Raw genomic sequence first — 23,134 nt, 5'->3', positions numbered from 1 at the left:
GTGTGTGTCTGTGTGTGTGTGTGAGTGTGTGTGTCTGTGTGTGTCTGTGTGTGTGTGAGAGCGTGTGTGTGTGTGTGTGTGTGTGTCTCTGTGTGTGTGTGTCTCTGTGTCTAAGTGTGTGTGTGTGTCTCTGCGTCTCAGTGTGTGTGTGAGCGTGTGTGTGTGTCTCAGTGTGTGTGTGTCTCTGTGTCTCAGTGTGTGTGTGAGCGTGTGTGTGTGTCTCTGCGTCTCAGTGTGTGTGTGAGCGTGTGTGTGTGTCTCAGTGTGCGGTCGTTTTGAATTGTGTTTTATAGATACACTGTTCAGCCATGCAAGGCACAGCTAGTGAAGTTTATCGCAGCGGTTTGTGCGTGAAGAAATCAAACACACACAGGCCTGTGTATCTGCAATGATTAGGAAAGTGCCCCTCTAGTGTCGCGTCGCCTCTTATCTGTCTCGGTTCAGCACGGCTGTATAGATCCACCTGTTCTTCAGCGTTCCCCCTTTCTGGTGTATAAAAGGTACTCGACAGGGGGAAATAATCAATGCAAAAGAATCGTTGCCTCATTTATCTCCGGGTCTCGCACATGCGCATTACCCTCCTCCTCCTCCATATCAATAAATACCACTTTTTTTTCATTATAAAACGTCCCGTTGGAAGCTGTCAATGCAGCTTGTAACCTGGAAGCGGCCGTGCCCGCGCACACCTGACACGACTCGAGCACATCGCGTTAAAGATGCGCGCACACCTGTTTAGAATGAAGCCGTGCCCGCGCGTCACGATGAGTTGCGCTGGGTCGAGAGGAACAAGATTCAAGCAAGTTACAAATCCGAGAAGAAAATCGATTCAAAATAAAAACGGTAAGGACATTTCCCCTTTTTGAATTTGTTTTTTTTTATCGATAAACACTGGAAACCAGGAAGCAGACCTATACCCCTAATCCTCACGCGTTGAAAGGAGCCTCCAGTTTCACTGCGCTGACGTGGCGTGCTATGTTTCATTGCTTATTAAACGCATTTACCACACAGCCCCGCGGAGAATAGCATTGCTGATTACACGCTGTTAACGCACTCTGTTTATTTCTGTTCCGTGGTTATCCAGCCGCTTGTGCATGTGATAAATACTAGAGCATGGAATCAGAGAGCGGCTTCGTGCAGTATGTGTGTAGGCCTTATCTGTCAAGTAGCTCTCCTCTGAGGCATGGCTAGAGGCTACACCTAGTGTTTCCAGTATTCACACCTGACAGCTGATTGCAGCAGAATCTCTTTGTTTCAAGTCATTTTATTATTATTTGCTTGGGAAACGCCTGCGTTTTGAACATGAACATTGCAGTGTGGCGTCTCTAGTGAAAGATGTTTCTGATCCTGTAGCGGTGGGGTTTCTGTTCACTCTTAAGCACGTGGTTTCCACTGCAAGTTGCTGGGTTGTAGGAAGCTGGTTCCACACTGGTTTATACTTTGAAGCGCTAGACCATGCTGAGGGGAAATGACCTGGGAAGTGAAACAGGAACAGCCTTCCTGAAATCAAGGCACGCAAACCGAGAGCTTTCTTGAACCGAGTGTAGACCGGAGGTCATGTTTTAAAATGATCACCCCGTGTATGAGGGCCATGATCACAAAGCGTTTACCATGCCCAGCCCTGCTTGAAATCAAACTGCTTGCACTGCAGGTATGAGCATGGCAGCTCCTGCCCTCTACCTGCCTCCGTTCTTCATGAGAAGCTTTTAACATTGCTTCACTAAATCCAGCTTCAGTAAATCAAAGGCTGTAGAATTCGTGACACGTTTATTTTTCAGTCTCTTTTTTTCCACCCCTAATGCTCCTGTTTATCAGTTTGTGCCTCATTTGAGTTGGATGTGGGCAGCGTGGCAGTGATTCACAAACACCGGGCTGAGAGAGGAGCCCGTTCCAGGTGGGGGGGTTCCATGGCAATGCAAGCTCGATCTGTCTGTGCTGGTAATGGAAGCGCAAGCGTGGGGCAGCTACAGTGGGGTGAGTGGTGGGATGGTTTCTATTTATTTCATTATTTATTTGTCAATAAAACCCGATCGCCTCTCCAAGCACGGAGCAGGCAGCCAGCTAGCAAGCTTACCTCCTTACTAACTGTTTAAAATAAATAAATAAAGCAATCCGTTTATGAGAGACTGTGCTGCCTGTCAGAAACCTGAACGGTTAAGGAAAGCGGATTGATCAGACTGCTGATTCCAGGAACTGCCCTGAGACTTCCTCGCTGTGTGCGTCACTTTCACGATAACACCGGCCTGGTGTTGCCCTTTAATCCCGTGTGCAGCGCAATCGTTTGTGTTGATTGTGACACAGTTACTCTCGGGTGTTTAGAACTGACCTTGTGGAGGACTGTGCTGGATCTCTGTCTCTCTGAGAGCATTCCAGACCAGCCTCTGTGAGTGTGTGTGTCTGTGTGTGTGTGTGGGGGGGGTGGGGGGGGGTCTCTGTGTGTGTGTGTGTCTCTCTCTCTATCTGTGTGAGGGTGTGCTTGTGTGTCTGTGTGTGTGTGGGGGGGGGGTCTGTCTGTGTGTGTGTGTGTGTGTCTCTCTCTCTCTCTGTGTGTGAGGGTGTGCTTGTGTGTCTGTGTGTGTGTGTCTCTGTGTCTGTGTGTGGGGGGGTCTGTGTGTGTGTGTGTCTCTCTCTCTCCCTCTCTCTCTCTCTCTCTCTCTCTCTCTCTCCCTCCCTCTCTCTCTCTCTGTGTTCTCAGTATTTTTCTGTGTTTTTGAAGCATGTCGTTTGGTTTGGAGCACTGTAGTACAATGGAAAGCCCATTTGTTATTTTATGAGTTGATCTGAGTATATGGTTACATCTTGATTTTGAATACTCCCTTCTGTTCCTGTTGTATTTTTTCTGAATGATGTTTTATTCGGACTGTAGGCCTATATGTATTTATACCGCTGGTGTTGTTTGATAACTTGCACGCTAAAAAATAAAATCGTATCTAAAGATTCAATAAAACACTGACTAGCTCGACTGTTTGATTATTTTATTATTTTTTGCAGTTAAAAGCACGTACGTTGTTTCTATTTATGTCACTTTCATAAACGTTTATTTATATTTTGTATTTCATTTAGCTCTTTTGTGTACCTGGCTCAGGTGAATTAGTCCAACAACCTGGACACACACACACACACACACACACACACACACACACACACACACACACACACACACACACTCCAGCGGTGCCGGGGTTGCTAAGCGACGGGAGAAGGAGATGGATTCGGAGACGGTTGGAAAGGCGAAGTGGATCAATTCTCAGCAAGAGGGTTACAGCGGCCGGGAAAGTGAGAGTGAGATAGAGAGAGGAGGGGGAGATCCAAGCGCTTATCGATCCGTCTCCCTCGCTGCTGCTGCCTGCCTGCCTGCCTGCCTGCCTGCCTGGCTGGCTGTCGTTCAGGTAGCTGGGCTGCCCTTGGTAAACGCGGTAGGGAGGGAACGGGCGCTTGTATTAAACGCGTTTCACACGATTCCCAGTAATCCGGATCCGGAGTCGCGCACTGTATAGCGAGATCGGCATTGCAATGGGAAAGTGAATATGTTGCTGCGCCAACTGGTGTGGAGGGGTGGGGGGTCTTTATCGATCAGCCAGCACAGCACAGAGAATAACCGCTGCTATTAGAAACGATGCAGCGTCTTGCAGTTATTTTTCCCAAGCAAGTTTTATCATTCATCGTTTTAACGGCTGATGATCCTATCATGTAAGTGTGCATCGATAGTTGATATATTGGGTGGAAAGTAAGTATTTAGTCCGATGCAGTTCGATGCAATGTGATGCAATGAAGTCTTTATTTTTCAATTAACATGCTGATTGCTTAATGCCTGCTTGTCTGTCTGCCTGTGTCTGCGTGTGGGGAGCATGCCCAGGGCTGATCTGATATGACCTCCACACCCACACACCCACACTGCCTCCACACCCACACTCGCACTGCCTCCACACACGCACTCACACTGCCTCCACACCCACACTCACACTGCCTCCACACTCACACTGCCTCCACACCCACACTCACACTGCCTCCACAACCACACTGCCTCCACACACTCACACTGCCTCCACACTCACAATGCCTCCACACCCACACTCACACTGCCTCCACACTCACACTGCCTCCACACACACACTGCCTCCACACACACACTGCCTCCACACCCACACTCACACTGCCTCCACACCCACACTCACACTGCCTCCACACCCACACTGCCTCCACACACCCACACCCACACTGCCTCCACACACACACACTCACACTGCCTCCACACCCACACTCACACTGCCTCCACACCCACACTGCCTCCACACACCCACACCCACACTGCCTCCACACACACACACTCACACTGCCTCCACACACACACTCACACTGCCTCCACACCCACACTCACAGAGATGCACAGACACAGAGGGAGAGAGGCCCACAGATTCACACAGACTCACTCACACAGTGTCTGTGCTAATCAGTACTGGTCTCCTTTCAGGCAGTGTTGGGGTGAGACACAGAAAGGGTCCGTCCCCCCCCCGTCTCCAGTGCTGATGAAGAGCCTGGGACTCGGTATTGCTGCACGGAGCGAGCTCATTGATTGAGTATTGATCTCACACTCTGCTCTCTGCAGTTTGCGCTTGTCCTACATGCCAGCCCAGCGCTTTATTTCTCCGTTAATGGCTTTTATCTAACCCAGATCTTTATTTAAACTGAAAAGAAGGCGATAGCGTCCAAGCCCCCCCCCCGCCACACACACACTTTGAGCGTGAATTCCACCCCCCCCCCCTCGCCTGCGCCTCTCTGCCCCCCCCCCCCCCCACGCACACACACACACACACACACACACTTACGGTATACTGCTGTGGGTGTGTGTATCCCTTTAACACTGAAATTAGGATTCCTGTCGCCATGGAAATGGATTCCCGGCGCCGCCGCTCCTCCTCTATCCCAGAAACCTTTGCTGCAAAGAGAGGAAGGTCAGCTTTTCTTTTTGTTTTCATTCAGTCCTATTTTCCTGATTTTTGTTTTTCCTCTAAAGCAGAGGTGGGGTGGGCTTGTCATTCTTGTCATGGCTACGCTATGCATACCACATATAGATAGATAGATATATAATGCTTTACAATGCTTACCTGGGCTTTACCATGCTTTCACTGTGCTTTATTACACCCTGCCATGCTTTTAGAAGGGTCCAGACAGGAAGATACTAACCATCTCATACAAAGCCATTTCAGAGGGCTGTATCACATCACTGTCAGGGTCTACTGTATATTATGAAGGCATTTCAGAGGGCTGTATCACATCACTGTCAGGGTCTCCTGTATATTATGAAGCCATTTCAGAGGGCTGTATCACATCACTGTCAGGGTCTACTGTATATTATGAAGGCATTTCAGAGGGCTGTATCACATCACTGTCAGGGTCTACTGTATATTATGAAGCCATTTCAGAGGGCTGTATCACATCACTGTCAGGGTCTACTGTATATTATGAAGGCATTTCAGAGGGCTGTATCACATCACTGTCAGGGTCTACTGTATATTATGAAGGCATTTCAGAGGGCTGTATCACATCACTGTCAGGGTCTACTGTATATTATGAAGGCATTTCAGAGGGCTGTATCACATCACTGTCAGGGTCTACTGTATATTATGAAGGCATTTCAGAGGGCTGTATCACATCACTGTCAGGGTCTACTGTATATTATGAAGGCATTTCAGAGGGCTGTATCACATCACTGTCAGGGTCTACTGTATATTATGAAGGCATTTCAGAGGGCTGTATCACATCACTATCAGGGTCTATATATAAATCTCTATATCTATGTATTTAACAGTACTGTACATCCTTGTAACTCCCCCCTCCCTAATTAATACATGAAGAATGTCGTGTCTGATCGATAGTGCTGGGGGGGGGGGGGGGGGGGCAGGGATATTGATCGCAGCCTCGTGCTTTTTCTGCATCTCTGATTTTTACACCTCATTTAGAGCCAGCCTCCCTGGGGGGCTATTACAGGGGGGGCAGAACCAACTGCACGGGATCATACGGGAGAAAGAAAGCATTGTTCATTACTATGGGGGGGGTCTACCTGCAGATTGAGGGAGGGAGGGGAAACCACGATTGAAGGGGAGAGACATAGAGAGAAAGTCCTGTTTTCAGTATTAGATTGATAATCGATTGAAGGTCCAATCACTAGCCGGGCCCCTCAGTGTGAACACATTCAATAAGTCCTACTTTTTCCAACTTTGGAAAATCCACTTGCCTTATGAGCCTCCAATCTGTGAGTCTGTGATTGCAGTGAGGGCTTCAACATACTGTGAGCCTCCAGGCTGTGAGTCTGTGATTGCAGTGAGGGCTTCTCCATACTGTGAGCCTCCAGGCTGTGAGTCTGTGATTGCAGTGAGGGCTTCAACATACTGTGAGCCTCCAGTCTGTGAGTCTGTGATTGCAGTGAGGGCCTCTCCATACTGTGAGCCTCCAGGCTGTGAGTCTGTGATTGCAGTGAGGGCTTCAACATACTGTGAGCCTCCAATCTGTGAGTCTGTGATTGCAGTGAGGGCTTCAACATACTGTGAGCCTCCAATCTGTGAGTCTGTGATTGCAGTGAGGGCTTCTCCATACTGTGAGCCTCCAGGCTGTGAGTCTGTGATTGCAGTGAGGGCTTCAACATACTGTGAGCCTCCAATCTGTGAGTCTGTGATTGCAGTGAGGGCTCCTCCATACTGTGAGCCTCCAGTCTGTGAGTCTGTGATTGCAGTGAGGGCCTCTCCATACTGTGAGCCTCCAGTCTGTGAGTCTGTGATTGCAGTGAGGGCCTCTCCATACTGTCTCTCAAACCCGCGGGTCTCTCAAATCCGCCGGTCTCTCAAATCCGCCGGTCTCTCAAACCCGCCGGTCTCTCAAACCCGCGCACACACGTACCCCCCGCCCCCATTGTAAAGCTTGCTGTGTTTTCAGTCGTTTCCTGTGCTCCTCTGATTGCTTCTCTAATTGCTCCTCTAATTGCTCCTCTAATTGCTCCTCTAATTGCTTCGGTGCAGTAGCTGTAAGGTATTGATGCTGTTGTTTCTATTGTGTTGACAGTTGGAAGCAGTTGAGAATGGCGCACTATCGGCAGATCTGCTCAAGTGAGGTAAGTGTTAGAATGTGTTGGCACAGGCACTGACACACACACACACACACACACTGACACACACTGACACACTGACACACACACACACACACACTGATACACTCACACTGACACACACACACACACACACTGACACACACATACACTCACACTGACACACACACACACACACTGACACACACACACTGACACACACACACTGATACACTCACACTGACACACACACACACACAGACACACACACACACACACTGACACACACACACACTGACACACACACACACACAGACACACACACACTGATACACTCACACTGACACACACATACACACACACATACACACACACACACACACACACACGCACACACACTGACACACACACACTGATACACACACACACACACAATGACACACACACTGACACACACACACACACACACTGACACACACACACACACACACACTGATACACTCACACTGACACACACACACACACAGACACACACACACACACACTGACACACACACACACTGACACACACACACACACAGACACACACACACTGATACACTCACACTGACACACACATACACACACACATACACACACACACACACACACACACGCACACACACTGACACACACACACTGATACACACACACACACACAATGACACACACACTGACACACACACACACACACACTGACACACACACACACACACACGTTGACTGATTGTAGAATCTAGAACAGAGAGCCTGGGACTCACAGCCCAGAGTTTAGAACCCTGCAAGCTATATGATCTCTCTTTGTTCCCTCTTTCACTCTGCCTCCCTCTCTCTTCCTCTCACGCTCTCCCCATTTCTCTTTCCTCCTTTGCTGTCTGCTCACCCCTCTCTTTCTTGTCTGAACCTTGTCAGCACTCGTCTCACAATTAGAAGATAAAAATATTCTGCTCTCCTCCTCTCCTTTTCTGAGCGGTATTGATTTTGCCTGTAGCTCTGTCTGTGAACACAGGGGAGGGAAGGAGGGAGAGAGGGAAAGGGGATGAAAGGGGAGAGGAAATAGAGGCCAGAGAAGAGGGAAAATGGAGAAGAGAAAGGGGGAGATTAAAGAAGAAAAAGTGAAGGAGTGGAATTGATTCAGTCGATTGTATATAAATGCACACCTGTAAAGAATGTTTTTTTTATAGCTTTGACAATGCATGTGTTAGTCATGCTAACAAAGCATTACTGAAATGGAGAGGAGAGAGAAGAGAGCGCAGGCAGGTTTTTATTCACTTATTTTTCTTATATTCCTTTGTTTGTTTGTTTTTAATTCCTTGGCGAGAGACGGGGGGGTGGAGAGCGGTCTGCTGTCCCGATTATCCTGGCTGACCACTGATAGCGAGAGCCGATCGATCAGGTATTGATCCAGCCAGGGCAGTGTCAGGGGACTGAGAGGGAGAGAGAGAGGAGGGGAGCAAAGAGAAGGGAGGAGGGGGAGCTTCTACCTAATACTTAAATCTATATTTTATCACTGTCAGTGAACAGAATTTGAAAGGTCTACTGAATCTGCTGGCTCTAAATGCAGAGTTTCAGAGATCAGGAACACAGAACCCAGCCTGCTCTCCTGGTCAGTAAGCCTTCATTCTCCTTTCTAAAAGTTTCCCTTGGTATTTTACACAGTAAGTTCCCATGCTTTGCTTTGGAGAGGAGAAGGGTGAGGAGGAGAGGAGAAGGGGGTCAGGAGGAGAGGAGAAGGGTGAGGAGGAGAGGAGAAGGGGGTGAGGAGGAGAGGAGAAGGGTGAGGAGGAGAGGAGAAGGGGGTGAGGAGGAGAGGAGAAGGGGGTCAGGAGGAGAGGAGAAGGGTGAGGAGGAGAGGAGAAGGGTGAGGAGGAGAGGAGAAGGGGGTCAGGAGGAGAGGAGAAGGGGGTGAGGAGGAGAGGGGAAGGGGGTGAGGAGGAGAGGGGAAGGGGGTCAGGAGGAGAGGAGAAGGGGGTCAGGAGGAGAGGAGAAGGGTGAGGAGGAGAGGAGAAGGGGGTCAGGAGGAGAGGAGAAGAGTGAGGAGGAGAGGAGAAGGGTGAGGAGGAGAGGAGAAGGGGGTCAGGAGGAGAGGAGAAGGGTGAGGAGGAGAGGAGAAGGGGGTCAGGAGGAGAGGAGAAGGGTGAGGAGGAGAGGAGAAGGGTGAGGAGGAGAGGAGAAGGGTGAGGAGGAGAGGAGAAGGGGGTGAGGAGGAGAGGAGAAGGGTGAGGAGGAGAGGAGAAGGGGGTCAGGAGGAGAGAGGAGGAAGAGGGAGAGCCAGAGTAACGACTGTGAACCCCCTGTCCATAGCTGTGATCTCCACAGTGCCAGGGAGCCGGGCGCTGCCACGCTGAGCTGTGGTCACGATTGAGGCTGACCGATCTGGAACACACCCTTCCTGAGCCAATCGGAGCGCGAGGATCTCTCCCGGAGACTGGCGAGCCTCAGAGCTGTCATCGCCACCAGCACTGCGTGTGCAACAAAGCATAGGGAGGAAGTCAAAGACGATAAAAAAAAAGGAGAGGGGAGAAATCGAATAAATACACAAAAAAGGCCAGCAGACTGAACGGAGATGAAGCTTCCGCAATAAAAGGGAGTGAGAGCAGGATGCGGAGCCGGGAGGCGCCGGGATCGGGGAACGCTTCATTACCCCCCGAGGGTGCGGGATGTGCTTATCACGTCCTCGCTCTCGCCCTGCCGCTAAAGTGCTGCTCCGCACTGCCTGGCACGCTGGATCTCTCTTCATGTCAACAGTTTTAGAAGCGTGCCGGAAGTCCTCCTCTGCGATATATTACCCCTGCCACTGCACATTGCTGCCGGTAATGCATTAGAAATCGTTCCCCTATCTGCGCAGAGCCATCGACGGCCGCCACGCAACACAGAAGCACGTCCATAAAGGGATGGTGTGATGGAGCATCCCTCCTCAATCAATGTTTACGATGCCCCAGACAGCTCCCTAATGTTTCCGGAGCCCCCCTCCCTCCCTCTCAAACCTGCTCAAAAATTCTTAATTAAGCACAATCCTTACTGTTTACAGTTGAGCCAGAGCAGACATGATAAACACACTCACTCACACACACACAGCCCCCTCCCTCCTTCCTCCTTCTCTCCATCCCTCTCCCCTTCTCTCTGATCCCTAACCTTCCTTCTCTCCCCTTCCAGGGATGGGAATCAGGCTCCTATTGCACAGCAGTTTCACCCATGCCAGCTTTCACTACAAGCTTGATTAGCCCCAGTCTGTACAGGTAACAAGCTCAGGTGTGTCTTATTAAACTCCTAGTAAAACCAGGAATTAATCAAGCTGCTATGCAACAGGAGTCTTATTCCCATCCCATCCCTGCCCTGCCTCGCTCTCTCTCTCTCTCTCTCTCTCTCAGCCTTTGTTCAGAGGCGTGTGTGTGGGGTGTGTCTCCGGACAGTGCGGGGGGGGGAGGGGGGGGTGACCCTTCTCTGTGTGGGGGTGTCCCCTGACCACTGGCACTGGATAAACAATGGCACAGGTCAGAGGTCATAGGTCAGGGCCTGATGTTAACTCAACATGTCGAGGGGGGAGGGGGAGGGGGAGTTAAGTGCAGCCTGTCGCCCCCTCATTCAAAACACAGAGTACAATAATGAAAGTTACTGGCACTGATGTAAATACTCCTGCATGTTCAAAATATACATGCAAACTGGCTTTGTCTGGTTCTGCTCCCTAGAGGATAGTGTTGACCCTGTTACCACTACATCAAAGCACACTGATCAACCCTTTCTCCAGCCTGCAGGAAATCATGAATGAGCACAAGAGCCACGGCCGCTTGTCAATGCAGGTAACCTGCCCAGTAGAGCGCCTCTCTCCTGTGAGAACAGAACCACCTTCATCTGCCCAGTCGAGCGCCTCTCTCCTGTGAGAACAGAACCACCTTCATCTGCCCAGTCGAGCGCCTCTCTCCTGTGAGAACAGAACCACCTTCATCTGCCCAGTCGAGCGCCTCTCTCCTGTGAGAACAGAACCACCTTCATCTGCCCAGTCGAGCGCCTCTCTCCTGTGAGAACAGAACCACCTTCATCTGCCCAGTCGAGCGCCTCTCTCCTGTGAGAACAGAACCACCTTCATCTGCCCAGTCGAGCGCCTCTCTCCTGTGAGAACAGAACCACCTTTATCTGCCCAGTCGAGCTCCTCTCTCCTGTGAGAACAGAACCACCTTTATCTGCCCAGTCGAGCTCCTCTCTCCTGTGAGAACAGAACCACCTTCATCTGCCCAGTCGAGCGCCTCTCTCCTGTGAGAACAGAACCACCTTCATCTGCCCAGTCGAGCTCCTCTCTCCTGTGAGAACAGAACCACCTTCATCTGCCCAGTAGAGCTCATGTAGGCAATAATAACTATGCAGTTAACTATTGAGATATATGTGTTATATAGCAGACCCTGATATTGATGCGATCCAGCCCTCTGAAATGTCTTTATAATATATAGCACTAGACCCTGATATTGATGCGATCCAGAAGGTGGAAGGGCCAGGGAGTGGCTGCATTACTTATTTAAACCATTATTCAATTATTTAATGATTTAAACCCTTTTCTTGTTTAAGTCTGCCACAGCCATGCATTTAACCAGGCAGGCAGGCAGACAGACAGACAGGCAAACACACAGACACACAGACAGACACGCAGACAGACAGACAGACAGACAGACAGACAGGCAGACACACAGACACACTGACAGACAGACACACAGACAAGCAGACAGACAGACAGACAGACACACACACACACAGACAGACAGACAGACAGGCAGACAGACAGACAGACACACAGACGCTCGCTCGCTCGCTCGCCCGGCTCATTCTTGGAAGCTCGACTGGTCGGCATTGTTTTTTCCTGCAGTGCCAGTAATCGTGTGGAAGAGCAGGCTGTCCCAGCAGTCAATCACAGAGCTCTCTATTCCTGAAGGATTTATTGATTCCCTGAAAAGCATTACCCGCTCCTTTAAATCCCACGCATTAAAAACACAAGAGCAAGAGAGCAGCCAAAAAACTGAACGAGTCGAGGACCTCGCAGCTCTGGAAGCAAACCTGAAGTATTTACTACAGGATTCAGCAGCTTTGCTTGGTTTCATATCCTTCATCATTCTCTGTGTCTTCATGGCTCTCAGCCTCTCCCATTGATATCATTCTCTGTGTCTTCATGGCTCTCAGCCTCTCCCATTGATATCATTCTCTGTGTCTTCATGGCTCTCAGCCTCTCCCATTGATATCATTCTCTGTGTCTTCATGGCTCTCAGCCTCTCCCATTGATATCATTCTCTGTGTCTTCATGGCTCTCAGCCTCTCCCATTGATATCATTCTCTGTGTCTTCATGGCTCTCAGCCTCTCCCATTGATATCATTCTCTGTGTCTTCATGGCTCTCAGCCTCTCCCATTGATATCATTCTCTGTGTCTTCATGGCTCTCAGCCTCTCCCATTGATATCGTTCTCTGTGTCTTCATGGCTCTCAGCCTCTCCCATTGATATCATTCTCTGTGTCTTCATGGCTCTCAGCCTCTCCCATTGATATCATTCTCTGTGTCTTCATGGCTCTCAGCCTCTCCCATTGATATCATTCTCTGTGTCTTCATGGCTCTCAGTCTCTCCCATTGATATCGTTCTCTGTGTCTTCATGGCTCTCAGCCTCTTCCATTGATATCATTCTCTGTGTCTTCATGGCTCTCAGCCTCTTCCATTGATATCATTCTCTGTGTCTTCATGGCTCTCAGCCTCTCCCATTGATATCGTTCTCTGTGTCTTCATGGCTCTCAGCCTCTTCCATTGATATCGTTCTCTGTGTCTTCATGGCTCTCAGCCTCTTCCATTGATATCGTTCTCTGTGTCTTCATGGCTCTCAGCCTCTCCCATTGATATCATTCTCTGTGTCTTCATGGCTCTCAGCCTCTCCCATTGATATCATTCTCTGTGTCTTCATGGCTCTCAGCCTCTCCCATTGATATCGTTCTCTGTGTCTTCATGGCTCTCAGCCTCTCCCATTGATATCATTCTCTGTGTCTTCATGGCTCTCAGCCTCTCCCATTGATATCATTCTCTGTGTCTTCATGGCTCTCAGCCTCTCCCATTGATATCGTTCTCTGTGTCTTCATGGCTCTCAGCCTCTCAACATGTGTTGCCCCCCCCCCTTTCCCCTACATTACTCCTTCAATGAGGTGTAGAAATGCACACCAGGCCAGGCTGACCGCTTGTCCGACAGTCAATGGAAAGTGACCTGCCCACTCTCCAGATAATGCAAGGGTCAGCCCTGCTCCCTGACCCCTTGACCAGTCCACTGGGACCGGACAGAGTGAATGATAGCCCTGGCTTTTAATGTGATTGCATCCGTTAGGGTAGCTAGCGCTCTCTCTCTCTCTCTCTCTCACTCTCTCTCTCGTTCACTCTCTCTCTCTCTTTCTCTCTGCTCCTGTGCCAATTGGAAGAAAAATAAAATGAAGCCACACACACAGACACACACACACACTGTCTCACACACACATACACATACACACACTCTGACACTGACACACACACACACACGTGGACTGCCCGAAATTAACCCTTTGCTGTCCAGTGCCTGCTGTTGTGGGGAAAGGGTCAAGAGGGGTTAAAGGTTAAAGGTTAAAAGTGCCTTTTAGCTCCTCTATCCACTCCCTGCACATTTGAAACGGGGGGGGGGGGGGGGGGGGGCTGCGTTTTGTTCTGTGTTCTCTCAAACAATCTGCGTATTTTATTACCTTACAGTTTGTAATGGAGCAGAGGGGATGTCACCGGGTCGCTCTGAGGTATTTTAACGTTTCCTGCGGGACAGAGAAGGAGAGAGAGCGATAAAACCAAGAGTCAGCAGACTGAACTGGAAGAGGTTTGTACAGATTCAGTTCTCTCTCTCTCTCTGTGCTCTAACCCAAACACTCCCCAGTTTATATAAATATATTAATATTGACGAGGCAGACCCGGGTCACATGACCACAGGCTTGTCTTAATTACTCCCGCTGCCTTCCCACAATCCTCTCTGAGGCCCCCGGCCGTTCAGCAGGGCCAGTGTGTTTCCGTTGTAGTTGACTGCTATTAACCTGACCGATTCTCAATTAAAACGTTGATAAACCTGTACATTGTGAAATGAATTCAGCTGATACAGTCACAGGGGGATTTTCAAAGCTTTTTGCTCCAGAGCAAAATTTGCTCCTGATTTTCTCACAGTAATTGTAAAAGTTTAAAGGTGCAAATCTAGCCGGAGACAACGTGGGTATGGAAAAGAGAATCATTGTTTTTTCACTTAAACAGTTTTGGAAAATCAGCTGGAGTTCATTACAGTTAGAAAAAGTGGAGCAAATTTTGCACTGGAGCGAAAAGCTGTGAAAGCTGTGGTGTAAACGTTCCTCTGCTTCACAGCATCATTCAGGGCGCGTTCGGAGCTGGACAGCAGCATCGCTTCAACTCATTGTGTTCTACTGATCAGCCCTGTGGAAACGCGACTGAATGAACGACGTGGTACGTGCTTTCAACAGCAGAGGATTTCGAGGTAAAGACAAGTCTAACTTGCTTTCTGTATCCGACTCGCTTACATGTGCAACATGAATAGATAGATATGCTGTCAAATAGACTGAATACACCCAGTTCAGATGTTATCCACAGTCCCTGCAGTTACACAGAGATCTCAGCTTTTCCAGATCAATGCAATGAAACACAATCCTTCTGATTTGAATGTGTTGATAGTCAAGCACCTGGAGAGTTAATATTGTTACTCGTGGCCCGTCCCGTTTCAACAGAGAAAGACCATGAGAGAGCCCACTGGTGAGATTCACATTCAGACTGACTGACATCCTGACAGCGTGGACTGGGGGAGCTCACCACTGAGCAGGGCAGCGCGTTCACACCGAGATTCATCCTGACAGCACGGACTGGGGGAGCTCACCACTGAGCAGGGCAGCGCGTTCACACCGAGATTCATCCTGACAGCACGGACTGGGGGAGCTCACCACTGAGCAGGGCAGCGCGTTCACACCGAGATTCATCCTGACAGCGTGGACTGGGGGAGCTCACCACTGAGCAGGGCAGCGCGTTCACACCGAGATTCATCCTGACAGCACGGACTGGGGGAGCTCACCACTGAGCAGGGCAGCGCGTTCACACCGAGATTCATCCTGACAGCACGGACTGGGGGAGCTCACCACTGAGCAGGGCAGCGCGTTCACACCGAGATTCATCCTGACAGCACGGACTGAGGGAGCTCACCACTGAGCAGGGCAGCGCGTTCACACCGAGATTCATCCTGACAGCACGGACTGGGGGAGCTCACCACTGAGCAGGGCAGCGCGTTCACACCGAGATTCATCCTGACAGCACGGACTGGGGGAGCTCACCACTGAGCAGGGCAGCGCGTTCACACCGAGATTCATCCTGACAGCACGGACTGGGGGAGCTCACCACTGAGCAGGGCAGCGCGTTCACACCGAGATTCATCCTGACAGCACGGACTGGGGGAGCTCACCACTGAGCAGGGCAGCGCGTTCACACCGAGATTCATCCTGACAGCACGGACTGGGGGAGCTCAGTGTTATTGACTCAGTGGGTCGATGCTTGAGTGGGGTATCGTTCACTCAGAAGCATCCTTCAGCACCACACCCCCCCACTCTGCTTTCATCTGCCCCGGCAGACCCCCCCCCCCCCCCCCCTCAGCTTTAATCTTTCTCTAATTAACACTGAAGAGGCTGAGGCTGGAGAGACGAGCCTGGAGAGAGTGTGGACTGAGAGCACTCTCCATCCACATCGATACTGAGAAGAGGGTCCTTATGCACACTGTCTCCCACAGTACAAGCACAGCAACGTGTAATAAAGCACAGTGAAAGCGTGGTAAACTGCACAGTATAACCATGGGAAAAGCACAGGGGGGAACTGGAAAAGAATGACAGCAAACGTACCGTGGTAAAGGTGGGGAGAGGGGATAGAGTGAAGAGAGAAGGAAGGAGAGGGAGAGACAGGAAAGCATGCATAGACTAGAGAAATACCAAAGTGTGAGGTGATGTGAGACAGAGAGAGGCCTTGACCCTTCAAACAAGGTCTGAAGAACAGGAAAAGAGGGAAAGAAAGGGAAGGGGCAGCTGGCCATGGAGAGACGAGAGATAAAGACCCTCTGTGTCCAAGGACAGAACGAGAAGGAAGGGGGGGGGGTCACCTGGTCAAGGAGAGAAAGAAGAGAGAGAGAGATCTGGGGCTGTGAATCCGCTCATGAGGGAGCTTCAAAACAGTCATAAAGACCCTGGTGGAAGAAGCAGGCTGAGCATACTGCTCTAGAAAGAACAAAATCTGTTCCCTAAAACCATCGGTACAAATGTACAAAACTGTCTGATAGTGTTATTCCTCCAGTCCTGCTGTATGGGAGTGAAGGCTGGAGGCCCATTCTAAATTTCCAATTCAGAAAGTGTGGAAAGGGTCCAGCAGAAAACCTCCACCTGGAATTCTGTAAAAAGATCCTGAACCTCCTCAGAAATGCCTCAAACAATGGCTGCCGAGCAGAGCTTGGGCGGTTGACACTATTCCTTAAAATCCAGAAACGAGCCCTCTGCTACTGGCAACGCTGACTCCCACCACCTCAAACCCCCAAAACAGCAGGAGCGGTGCCCAGAGAGAGACCCGCCATCCAGCCGGCCCTGGAGCTCTGTGAACAGAGCCATCCTGACATCACAGAGCTTCACACCAGAGGGGCGAGGGCACATATTTGACGGGTATTTCTAACGACTTTACAAAAAAAAAAAAAAAAAAACCTCGCTTTGCGAAGTGCTGTCCTGCTCACACCGAGGTTCCCGGTGTTCTGATGGGCTTGTGTTGTGCAGAACCCGCGCTGTTCATGGAGCTCTGGCACCATCTGGCGGCCGGATTCAGTATCAACCTTTCAAAATTTCCTTTCAGAATTATTTTTCTTAAAATCGACCAAAAGCAACCACAGATGGTAATGTATAAATAAATACATAGAATAATATCAAATGAATGTATGTATTTATTAATACATTGTTTTATATATATGTATAAAGATGGGGCGGGGTCAGTGAGACAGATGCTGTCGATCCTTCAACAAAAAAAATAAAATGAAGATAAAAATATACAATAAAAAATGCTCGGGAAGCAAATTACAGCAAATTACAGCGAATTACAGCGAATCACAGCGAATCACAGCGCATCACAGCGCATTTTACGCGATCGATCCGCAATTATGTGTCTCTGCTGAAGTGTTTCGGCAGCTATTGTTTCTGCTAAACTGTCTGTGCCCCATTCAGAGTTAGTGAGGTGTAGAGAGAGGGGGGGCGGGGGGCATGATGCAGACACACACACACATACACTCACACACGCACACACACTGAGACACACACACACACACACACACACACACTGACACACACACACACCCTCACACAGACACACACGCACACGCACACACACAAACACTCACACACACACGCACACACACACACACGCACACACACACGCACACACACACACACGCACACACACACACACTCACACACACACACACTCACACACACACACACACACACACAGACACACACACACACTGACACACACACTCACACAGACACACACGCACTCACACACACACACACACACACACACTCACACAGACACACACGCACACACACACACACACGCACACAGACACACACGCGGGGGAAGTCAACGTGATTTGAGTAACAATTTCCAGCGTTATTGGCGATACACCGATTTAATTTGTTTTGTACGGCGGTGTTTTATCAGGTTTTATCAGTTAAATAAGAAAATACATTAATAAGCGTGACTTGGCAGTTATTTTGCTCTTCTTTTTTTTTTGTAATTTACTTGCAGTTCGATTCTTCCACTCATGCGATCGCGCTGCATTGACAGGTGCGAGGTCTGCATACGCGTGTGTGGCGGATGGAGTCCACCGGGCGGCGCTGCTGGTCCCGGTGCGGTTTAGCGTGACGTCATCCCCGTGAGGCGGTGCCGTGAAACGGGTTGCATGATGACGCAGTGCTGGCAGTGACCCGCGGGACACCCTGACCGTGTTTATACACTAAAATACCTCATGATTAAAGTAAGGGTGCTTTTCTCAAAACTGTTCCACGCTATTTAAGCCGCAAACACCCGTCTAGAACCGTTTCATGCACATCATTAAACTGTACGTTTGTTGATAAAGACAGAAATAAAATCTACATATTGTTGATAAAGACAGAAGTAAAGTCTAGATTTGTGTTGTGCCTGCGCATAACTCCGGATCAGTTCATTTCAATCTCCCCCAACGCCTCCGTTATCTAAATCTCCTCTCCGTTAAAAACTCATTAGGGCGCTAAATCACTTCATTCGTTTAATTTTTTTAATGTGTTGAATTCGGGTTAATCCGTTTTAATTCGCTTAGCTGCGCGGTATGTCGAATCCCTCTCTCGCTCTGCTTCTCTTAATTCCTCTGCATGTGTTTGCCGGCTGCTTGCCGTGTAACAGTGTAGCAGTGTCCAGGGTAAGGTGCTTGTGTTGCCCGTGTTATTGTTCTGTGAGGTGACCCTCCTAGCGCTCCGATTAGCACCCTGGTCCTCAGTAATGCAGCGCTGCTTAGCGCCCCCCTGTCGCCCCCCAGCGCTGCCATGGTGGAGGTCTGATTTTTGTTTTTAAATAAGCTCAGGTCACATTTTTGGTTAAAATTACTTTATATCCACACACAGGAGCACAGTCCCCTTATAGAAGTTTCCCACGCATCATCAATCCATTAACACAGTTCACAATGATTTACACACCTCTCTCTGTGCTTTACAATGCTTCCCTATGTTTACCAGACCTCTCTGTGCTTTACAATGCTTCCCTATGCTTTACCAGACCTCTCTGTGCTTTACAGTGCTTCCCTATGCTTTACCACACCTCTCTGTGCTTTACAATGCTTCCCTATGCTTTACCAGACCTCTCTGTGCTTTACAATGCTTCCCTATGCTTTACCAGACCTCTCTGTGCTTTACAATGCTTCCCTATGCTTTACCAGACCTCTCTGTGCTTTACAATGCTTCCCTATGCTTTACCAGACCTCTCTGTGCTTTACAATGCTTCCCTATGCTTTACCAGACCTCTCTGTGCTTTACAATGCTTCCCTATGCTTTACCAGACCTCTCTGTGCTTTACAATGCTTCCCTATGCTTTACCAGACCTCTCTGTGCTTTACAATGCTTCCCTATGCTTTACCAGACCTCTCTGTGCTTTACAATGCTTCCTCTTCATGAGGTAACACGTTCCTCCTAACCGGCCCTCCTCTCTGCTCTCTGCTCGCTCGTCCTGCAGTATTAGCAGATTACTGTGTGATAATCTTCCTATTTTTCGAAACTGCTTGTGGATTTTCCGGCTGATCTCATGGGCTTAGCAGCAAAACCAGCTTTGTGGCCCCCGCTCAGCCGCTAAGAGCTGGGATTGAGAGCTGGGATTGAGAGCTGGGATTGGCTCCACGGCGCACCAGGTCTTTATTAGCTGGTAAATAGGGCAGCGTGGGGGGGATAATCACAGGACAGAAAAAATAATGCACAGTTTCAGTTTGATTCAATTCTATTGTTTTTATTTTACATTGTGCAACAACGCAAGCCCCTCTGCAATAGAAAGCTGTGCTCTGGTCCTGGTGAGCGCTCGCTGCTCAGCCCCTCCCCTCCTGCCGCACCCTGCCTTCGAACCCGGGCTGGAGGCTGCAGCGCCTCGGGGCTCTGTCCCTGTACGGGAGTGTCTGCAGTGGGGCTGGCTTGTATCGCCCCTGTAGGAATGTCTGCAGAGCCTCTAGAGCAGTACCGGTGTAGCCCCCTGTGTTGGTGCAGCGATGCCTGCACAGCTCCTATAGGAAGGCCTGCGTGGGGCCGGGCCTGTGCACAGACGGGATCCCCCAGCTCCAGTACAGGCGGCTGGGGGGGCAGGGCAGGCAGCACCAGCAGGGCGGGAGGTGCAGTGGGAGAGGGAGGGGGTACCCCAGCCCCCCCGTGGCCCTGCGGATGCGTCTGCGGGCCCGGCGGCGCTGGTAGTCTCCCTGGCTGAAGTGCTGGTAGTTGGCCGGGTGGATGGCCCAGTAGTGGCCCTTGCCGTTGTCGCTGCGGCCGGCCTTCACAAAGCACTCGTTCAGGGACAGGTTGTGCCGCACGCTGTTGCGCCAGTTCTTATCCTGAGAGAGAGGGAGAGAGTGGGAGGGAGGGAGAGAGAGAGAGAGAGAGATGTTACTACTGCACCTTGCATGCACACCTACACGACCCAAACAGGGCTCTCTCACACAGCATTAACAAACACACACACACCTACACGACTCAAACAGGGCTCTCTCACACAGCATTAACACAAACACACACACACACCTACACGACCCAAACAGGGCTCTCTCACACAGCATTAACACAAACACACACACACACCTACACGACCCAAACAGGGCTCTCTCACACAGCATTAACAAACACACACACACACACCTACACGACCCAAACAGGGCTCTCTCACACAGCATTAACAAACACACACACACCTACACGACTCAAACAGGGCTCTCTCACACAGCATTAACACAAACACACACACACACCTACACGACTCAAACAGGGCTCTCTCACACAGCATTAACACAAACACACACACACACCTACACGACCCAAACAGGGCTCTCTCACACAGCATTAACACACACACACACCTACACGACCCAAACAGGGCTCTCTCACACAGCATTAACACAAACACACACACACACCTACACGACCCAAACAGGGCTCTCTCACACAGCATTAACAAACACACACACACACACCTACACGACCCAAACAGGGCTCTCTCACACAGCATTAACACAAACACACACACACACACACCTACACGACTCAAACAGGGCTCTCTCACACAGCATTAACACACACACACACACACACCTACACGACTCAAACAGGGCTCACCCCAGTCATTGTGCACACACATTGAGCCAGCGAGCCAGGAGCCGGGACAGTGGGGGAGCTCAGTTCAAACACGTTCCTGAAGTGTGCTCGCTACCTTGCTTCTGAAGTGAGAGTGCTTGTTCATGATCCACTGGTAGATGTCACCGAGCAGCAGCTTCTTGTCCTCGGACTCCAGGATCGCCATGGCGATGAGAGCGATGTAGGACTGCGCTGGCTTGTCGTGCCTCTCCCCCTGCTGCTCCTCCGAGGGACCCCCGTCTCCCCGCTCTGGAGGGGGGCTTCGGGCCGGGCTGGCGCTGGGGCCGGGGGAGGGTTTCAGCGTCTCTCTTCCCAGCGCCTCCCCCTCCTGTTCTTTATTTGAACCTGTGTTCTTGCCCTTGTCGTAGAGCAGGTAGTCGATGGTGAAGCCCAGACCCAGCTGCTCCCTGCCGCTGCTGTTACAAGTACCGTCCATCCCCCCTCTGAGACAGGTCTGCTGGTACTGTATTGAATTAGCTGCTCTCAGATCCCCAGTACAGCACTGAGTTCTCTACACTACACTGTATTGAATAGGCTGTCTCTCAGATCCCCAGTACAGCACTGAGTTCTCTATACTAGACTGTATTGAATTAGCTGCCTCTCAGATCCCCAGTACAGCACTGAGTTCTCTATACTAGACTGTATTGAATTAGCTGGCTCTCAGATCCCCAGTACAGCACTGAGTTCTCTATACTAGACTGTATTGAATTAGCTGGCTCTCAGATCCCCAGTACAGCACTGAGTTCTCTATACTAGACTGTGTTGAATTAGCTGGCTCTCAGATCCTCAGTACAGCACTGAGTTCTCTACACTACACTGTATTGAATTAGCTGGCTCTCAGATCCCCAGTACAGCACTGAGTTCTCTATACTAGACTGTATTGAATTAGCTGGCTCTCAGATCCCCAGTACAGCACTGAGTTCTCTATACTAGACTGTATTGAATTAGCTGGCTCTCAGATCCCCAGTACAGCACTGAGTTCTGTCGCCTCGACGGTATTGAATTTGCTTTGCGTTCTCTGTTGCACCCTCCTTCTCTACATCACTCTCAGCTTCGCTATCCCGGTCTGCTGAGACTCCTCCCCCCCCATATATAAATACACCCCCCATCTCGCCCCACCCAGTGCAGGACAGGGAGTGTCTGGGGTTAGAGGACAACCCTCACACACTTTGTAAACTTGAATTTTGAAAAGGAGAGAGGGATGGAGGGGGGTAGTGTGTGTGGGGGGGGGGGGGGGGGGGTATTTAATTCCCTCGGAGTGAAATCAGATGGGGGGGGGGGGGGATTACGGAGGGAGGTGTGTCAGAGCCCTGGAATATGGTGGGACAATTAACTTGGATTAAGAGCCGTTTGCAGCCTGCTGCTGGAGATGAGAGGAGGATTGGGGGGCTAATCTCAGTCAACAGGAAGATCAGCAGGCAAACAGATTTACTGTGCCAGTGTGTGTGTGTGTGTGTGTCACTCGTTCTAAGCGTGCCAGTGTGTGTGTGTCACTCGTTCTAAGCGTGCCAGTGTGTGTGTGTGTGTGTGACTCATTCTAAGCATGCCAGTGTGTGTGTGTGACTCGTTCTAAGCGTGCCAGTGTGTGTGTGTGACTCGTTCTAAGCGTGCCAGTGTGTGTGTGTGACTCGTTCTAAGCGTGCCAGTGTGTGTGTGTGACTCGTTCTAAGCGTGCCAGTGTGTGTGTTTGTGTCTGCCCTGACATGCACTTCAAGATTAGGTCAGCCAGGGTGTCCTCAGCTCACCGCGCACCAGCGCCCCCTGTAGTCTGGCCGGGCGCCTGCGGGCTTGCCTGTAAGATGCCCGGAGCTGCGTTGTCCTCCGACGCTGTAGCTCTGAGGTGGCTGCACGGTGAGTCTGCAGTGTGAGAAGAAGTGGTCGGCTTCGGAGGACAGCGTGTGTTCATCTTCTCGCTCCCGAGTCAGCGCAGGGGTGGTAGTGGTGAGCCGAGCTTAAATAATAATTGGATATCCTAAATTGGGAGTAAATAATAATTGGCAAAAAATGAGTAAAACATCGATAAACACAAGAAAAAAAAAGTGTGAATCAATAAAAAATTGCGCAAGTGA

General features: G+C 50.2%; 1 protein-coding gene and 1 long non-coding RNA gene across 2 annotated transcripts; one reads left to right on the top strand and one right to left on the bottom strand.

Annotated features, from left to right (window-relative positions):
* The first annotated feature begins 714 nt into the window (after positions 1-714).
* On the top strand, positions 715-15,721 carry LOC131721064 (uncharacterized). The gene is made up of 5 exons (XR_009319840.1): positions 715-840; positions 7,054-7,102; positions 13,849-13,966; positions 14,497-14,626; positions 14,874-15,721. It is a non-coding gene; the product is annotated as an uncharacterized LOC131721064 (long non-coding RNA).
* A 4,112-nt stretch (positions 15,722-19,833) lies between these two features.
* LOC117401287 (forkhead box protein L2) lies at positions 19,834-22,123 on the bottom strand. Its single transcript, XM_059014184.1, has 2 exons — positions 21,142-22,123; positions 19,834-20,272 (listed from the first exon to the last, which is right to left on the bottom strand). The coding sequence occupies exons 1-2, from the start codon at positions 21,499-21,501 to the stop codon at positions 19,952-19,954; spliced, it is 681 nt and encodes a 226-aa protein (XP_058870167.1). The 5' UTR covers positions 21,502-22,123; the 3' UTR covers positions 19,834-19,951.
* Between the last annotated feature and the right edge of the window lie 1,011 nt (positions 22,124-23,134).

Source organism: Acipenser ruthenus, chromosome 47 (assembly GCF_902713425.1).
Source record: "Acipenser ruthenus chromosome 47, fAciRut3.2 maternal haplotype, whole genome shotgun sequence".
NCBI lineage: Eukaryota > Metazoa > Chordata > Actinopteri > Acipenseriformes > Acipenseridae > Acipenser > Acipenser ruthenus.
This window is presented reverse-complemented; position numbering and strand designations above follow the sequence as displayed.

Coding starts and splice junctions, on each gene's coding strand:
- LOC117401287 (XM_059014184.1), bottom strand. CDS start 21,501: ATGGACGGTACTTGTAACAGCAGCGGCAGGGAGCAGCTGGGTCTGGGC. Junction 20,273..21,141: donor ACTCTCACTTCAGAAGCAAG/GTAGCGAGCACA, acceptor CCTCTCTCTCAG/GATAAGAACTGGCGCAACAG.